This window comes from Leptosomus discolor, chromosome 4 (assembly GCF_034619465.1).
Source record: "Leptosomus discolor isolate bLepDis1 chromosome 4, bLepDis1.hap2, whole genome shotgun sequence".
Lineage (NCBI taxonomy): Eukaryota > Metazoa > Chordata > Aves > Leptosomiformes > Leptosomidae > Leptosomus > Leptosomus discolor.
The window spans coordinates 66875937-66882408 of NC_141394.1; the positions used below are offsets into that span (position 1 = coordinate 66875937).

At 39.6% G+C, this 6472-nt stretch overlaps 1 protein-coding gene across 1 annotated transcript; it reads right to left on the minus strand.

Moving 5' to 3' along the window:
- Positions 1 to 3616: 3616 nt before the first annotated feature.
- Positions 3617 to 5212, minus strand: C1QTNF7 (C1q and TNF related 7). Its single transcript, XM_009958574.2, has 2 exons — positions 4975 to 5212; positions 3617 to 4248 (listed from the first exon to the last, which is right to left on the minus strand). Exons 1-2 carry the CDS (start codon positions 5210 to 5212, stop codon positions 3617 to 3619), a joined length of 870 nt encoding a protein of 289 aa, XP_009956876.1.
- Positions 5213 to 6472: the final 1260 nt, after the last annotated feature.

A 6472-nucleotide genomic window follows, 5' to 3' on the forward strand; every position in this document is an offset into this window, starting at 1 on the left:
TTGATTAATTTCAAATTTGCTCCCAAGGAGATTTTGCTCTTTGTTAACCTACAACATCTTGAAACCAAACCAGGCCTTCCAACCTGCTGGTGTAAATAGTGGGAGGACTTCAGCCCAAGAAATATTCCATATATATTCAAATTTAGGCAGAGGAATACCCCTGATGAAATATCATGTCATCAAAGTTGATCTATTTTCAAGTGAAACAATAGCAATAGCAGTGATTTACTTTAGGATAATGTCTTGAGATCATGGATGAGGGCAGGGATACATGCTGCTTGTATACGTATGTTGTCCATACTTGTAGTAAAAAGATTCTTCTTGCCAAAACCTATAGGAATAATTCAACGGAATTACTTATTTTTAACAGTTCATGCCAAAATATTAAACCGTTCAAGTAGCTACAGAATCCAAATGGGAAACCTTAGGGAAGCTAAAATGACTTTTCTATGACTGCAGAAAAATAAATCTAAAATTATTAAGTAAAGGGAGGCAATAACTCTTGGTTTACTTATTCACATGATGTCATTTTCAACATAGGTGTGGTTAAAATATCTCTTTTACATTTCATTTGTTTTTATAGGATTATTACATGGAAGCAGTTTGCTTTTAGTTAGGATTGCAACCAGGAGCATTTCACTGTAAATCCCTATTTTTTCTCTGTCCAGTTGTGGAAAATTAGTTTTTTCCGAAGATGTCGGGATTTATTATAACTACCAAATATGTTTCTGTAGAGTCTGAAGAAAATTGGTCATACGCTTTTCTTGAATTTGGCTTTATAGGAGATTTTCTAATTCTAATAAAAATTTACTTTTTACTCCTAACATAAACTTTGTCTTGATTCAAGTGTCATAAACCTATTTCCATTTTTTTTAAATAAATGTATAATTAAATACTTCTATTAGTTGCTTTTGCTGCATAATACATATTACAGGTCCAGTCCTGCATCTATTGAATTGTGCTTCCTGGAAGTTACGGGCCTGATATGACTGTCTGTTCTGTCGTATGGAATTTCAGTGCAGACAGCACTGAGCAATCATAGAATCATAGAATGGTTTGAGTTGGAAGGGACCTCAAAGACCATCCAGTTCCAAACCCCCTGCCATGGGCAGGGACACCTCCCACTAGACCAGGTTGCTCAAAGCCCCATCCAACCTGGCCTTGAACACTGCCAGGGAGGGGGCAGCCACAGCTTCTCTGGGCAACCTGTGCCAGTGCCTCACCACCCTCACAGTGAAGAGCTTCTTCCTTGTATCTAGTCTAAACCTGTCCTCTCCCAGCTTCCAACCATTACACCTCATCCTATCACTGCAGGCTGTTGTAAAAAGTCCCTCCCCAGCCTTCCTGTAGGCCTCCTTCAGGTACTGGAAGGCCGGTATAATGCTAATAGTCTTTGTGCCTTGTGTAGGCACTGATGGCAGTGAAGCATTGGCATCAATCATTGGTGTAAGTGATGATTTGGGTGCATTTTGCACTCGTATTGTGCTTAATTTGCAGATGTATAAATGATTGTACAGCACGGTGATAAACTGAATCTGTAAGTGTTCTGTTTGATATCTTTCAGAGGAAGCAGCCCTTGTATAATAGTAATAAATTAGATGTCTAGTTAGAAAAATACTCCACTTTTGTCTTCTACCACACATGCCTCACTGTCAAATAAAATAAGGTTGTACAGGCGTTGCCAATTTGATTTGCACCTGTTTGCTGCGTAAAGGAGCAGTCGTGCTCAGAGACATGCATGTTAATGCATGGGGAAATGAGGGCACAGATATGGGGTGCACAGAGTAATGTTCCATACACAACTGTAGGGCTCATTTTGTGGGCTCATTTTCCAGTCTCAGTGGTATTTTCATGTAATTTTATTTGGTTGTGATTTTCTTAATTAAGTCAAGTACACAGAAAAAAAAAACAGATATTTCCCTCCGCCTTGGTTATAGATAAAATGGGATCAGGAGTTGTGCAGCACAGACCACTAGCATTTGAAAGTCTCTGAATAACTGTTAGAAATAGCAGGTTTCTGTAAGTCTGGGATGAATAAAATAAGATTTGTAAATTCTTGGAAAGTAAGAGCTTTTTAAAGATTCCTAGTCTTAAAGGTGTTAAATGCTGGAGATCTCACAAAATTCCTAGGTATTTTTACAGTGACTGATTACCACCACTGATAGAATGGGTTCCCCATTTCCAGTGAGAATTGATGCAGTTTCTATCCGGTGGATCTTGCTGTGCTCCTATCTGATAAAAGGAAGTGCCAACTGCTACCAGAAATTCTGTCTCCAGATGGGTACTTGCAGACTGCGATCAAATCACCTCTTAACCTTGTTGACCTTGTTGCATCACTTGTGTAATCCACATGGATAGAATTACAACCTTTTTTTTCCAATTTTCAAGTAAGTTTTTGAAACATTGATGGAAATAGCAGCTTCATAAGTAACTACTCTTTACTCCTACTTGTAATTCCGTTTATCATACATCCAAAAGGCTGTAGCAACAGCTGACTGTGATGACTCGTATTTGGCTGATTATCCCTGAGTTCCTGTGTACCTTTTCCAAGTTCACTGATTTCCTGAATGCAGTTTTTCGTCTTGTGTGTGACCTACATTTATTTCATTGCATTTGGCCATATTGGAATAGAAGTAAGGCTGCTTTCATGATGTGACCTGGTTTGTTCCATATAATTTATTCTTATTACTGGTTGCAGTTTTATCAGGTTTTGGCATTGTCTTGGGTTTGTGTGACAAGGTTTTAGTATTGGGGTGATGTGTGTCTGTGTGCTGTACGGGGGTGGCTTCTGTGAGAAGCTGCTAGAAGCTTCCCTTATGTCTATAATTTTCTTCAGCAAAAAGTTTATATTTTCTCCCACATTTCTTGTAAACATACTGAACAGTATTGAAAGAATAGCAAACCCTCTTGGAATTACACTGAAAATACCCACGTTGTATGCTGATTGTCAGTTTTCAGATCTCCCAGGTTTTGATTATTTTATATGTTTAATACCTTTGTCCTGTCCTTTTAGGACTGTCATTGGGAAGTCCTCAGCTAGTACAAATCTTCACGTATTCGTTAGGATGTTAGTTAATCACGAATATAATTTTTTGGTGTAAATACCAGATGGGACTGTCCTTGTTGCCTGTTCAGCTACATCCTGAAGCAGACATTCCATTTTATTTCTCTCCTATTTAAAAATCATTTTTTTCTCTGTTTTTAGTGTATTTCCTGTCTTAAAAAGACCAAAGATGATATTGCTGTCATTTGTTCCATTTTACTTTAATGTCATATGCAAAATATCCATTCTACATTGCAACTTAATATATTTTATAGAAAATCCAATGTACAGTATCTTAAATTTGTTTAAATAATATTATAAACAGAACTTTCAGGAGGAGTCAGTCTTGAAGTGATGCAGTCTTTTGTTAATTGCAATTCCTTTTGATATCCCTGCTGTTTGGTAAAAAATCCAGCTTAGATTCTAGAAGGATCCTTATGAGCTCAGATTGGATGCCTCTCAAAGCAGAAGTAAACTCCCAGATTATTTTTTTTCAACTTTGTGTTCCCCACACAACTGAATAAAATCCTGTGCAAGGGTGTCCAGTTTGAATGTCGTTTGACATCATCTGCTTCAGAGCTCATCTTCATCCGATAAAGCGTCAAGGTAGTCTGTATCAACATATAAGAGAAATCCAGAAAACAAACTGTCTGCCCACGTTGGATCAGAAAAGAGACCATTTTGGTCAGTGTAGAAGATCTCAAGCCATACTTCATCTTCTGGCTGAAGGTAGATCACTGTGGATCCAGAAGCTACATCGTGGTTGCCCGTGTTCGCATCGAATGTCTTTATCCGGTACTTCCCATTGTGAACCAATCCAATCGCAAGATGCTTGTTTGCTAAGGTGATATCATACGAAAAGTAATAAATCCCTGGGATGGCACAAATAAACTTCCCTGTGGAAGGGTTGTAATGTTCACCCTCATTGAAGAGGACTTTATTGAATACAATTGGTAATCTTTCCTCTGGGTAGCTGGTGGTGATGCCAACAGAAAAGGCAGATTTCAGCACTATCTTTCCGCACTTACAGACCCCTGGTGCACCTGGCTCTCCTCGATCTCCTTTATCTCCCTTAGGTCCAGGTGGTCCAGCTGGACCTACTTCACCTTTGGCACCGGTCACTCCTCCAGGTCCTTTTTTACCAGACTGACCTTGGTCTCCTTTCTCTCCAGCTGGTCCTAATGGCCCAGTCTTTCCTCTTAAACCTTCAAAAACATTTTAAATTAATTAATCGTTGCACATATGATCTCAGTAAATGATTGTGTGGGCTACTGTGTGTGCCTGAACAAACAAGAAAAACATGGTCAGAATTTCAAAATACTCCAAAGATAGTTTCAAAATCTGGTAACTTTGCAAAAGGAATGGCACACTGGAATAGAGAATTTGGCTCCACAGCCAGAGATCCTTTGTTTCTCTATGCCTGCTTTTGTTCATATGTCTTGGTTACACATTGAAGAATTTTATACGTAATCCATCTGTTGCTGACTGAACTATGGGCACTGCTGATGGGAATGATAATAGTGTCGTTACCTAGATAATGATACTTGTGCACTAAATATCTCCTACTATTTGAGAATTTTTAGTGTGTACCTGAATACCTGCTAATCTTTTGTTCCTGGCTAATGGCACAAATGAGACTGTTTATTTGACACGACGCATGCTTCATTTTTCCTAAACTTTTTCTTAGTGTTTATGCGCAGGAAGGCTATGCATTTACATTTCTTTACACAGATTTCAGTATATGCATATTAAACATATCTAAAATATATCTGCATATTTTCTTTCTCTCACTATATGTACATGCATCTCACACCCACACAGGCACATACACACATTCATCATATATGTACACATATATATATGTACGACAGTGACAATGAAAGGTCTTACTTTGTTGTACTACTGTGTTAGGTTACACAAATATTCAATACCTGCGCTCCCTTTTTCACCTTTTTCTCCCTTTCTGCCATCTCTTCCGTCTCTTCCTGGAAGACCAATGCGTCCATGTGGCCCCGGGGATCCACCGGCTCCGGGGGGACCCGCAGGGCCTGGCAAACCAGGGATGCTACAGATGTATCTGGTGTAGTAATTTTCTCCTTTGAACTGGCTTTGAAGAGGTTGTTCACTCGTGTAGATGGCAAAACTTGTAATGTAAAGCAAGACAAACATCCTTGGATCTGGAAAAAATACATACAAGTAAGACATGAATATTATGGCACTCTAGTCACATGCAGATGGCTCTGAATATGCTCATAAGTGTGACACTGCAGTGCATTTTGCACAGCTACACGTGCAGAGATCAACCTGAGATTTCTGCATTGCCAGAATCCATGTAGGAGACAAGGAGGAAAGTCTGTCAGGTTAGACCTTTTTCTGGTAACCCTGTATGTTACTGTATGCCTTTCAAGTAGCCTGCAGACTGGCATAGTATAACTGGTAAATACCAGCTTTTTTTGGGCCAAATGTTGGCACGTTAGTAAAAGAATCTGGCTTTTTCAATGCAAAGTCCTTTGCTTGCATAGTTTAGTTTGTCTTTGGGACCTCTATAAGCTTCATGGGGAAAAGTCCTCTTGCTGAAGGGATTTGTATCTGTGCTAGGAGGATGCGCCCATAGGAGCAGTCTCTTCTAGTGAGGACACAGCTTACACCTTCACAGAATCACAGACTGGTAGGGGTTGGAAGGGACCTCTGGACATCATCTAGTCCAAGCCCCTGCTAAAGCAGGTTCACCTAGAGCAGGTTGCACGGGATTATGTCCAGGCAGGATTTGAATACCTCCAGAGAAGGAGATTCGTTTTGAAATTTGCCCTTGTGATTACAAATTAATCTCCGGCCTGAAAAACTGCAGCAGAAACTTGCTGAGCCTGCAGAAAGGATACCAGTGATAGAGCTACGTCTTTGGTGCCTGATTGGAAACCCTGATGACCACAACACAAGTAACCACTTCACCCTAATCGGTCGGGTTGAATCAGGCATCTGCCCTGCAGGGAACGGATGGAGTGTGAATGGACTGCTAACAGGTTGTGTGTTTTTTAAGCCTGGCTTCCACAGTCATATGAAGTGAACTGTGTTGCAGCATCTTGCAAGAAAATTTTTTAAAGCTTTATGTATAGTATTTGGGTGTTTTCATAAACAATTGCATGCAAATTGGATTTCTCTGTTCCAGTATGTACTGGGAGACTAAAGGAAAAACACTATACAAACAGTAACATGCTGAGGAGCTGCAGTACCTGATGTACAAAGGTGTCTTAAATTAGTGTTGCATTAGCAGAGAATCAGTCATGAGTCAGGTGAGATTTTGCAAGTCAAGCTGTTTTTTCTAGTTCCCTTGCTGGCTTCTCAGAAGACTTGTGTGGATTTTTTTGTAGGATTTGTCCATTCCTTCAGATCTAATTTACAGCATTCAAGGAAATCCACTGGTTTCTGTGG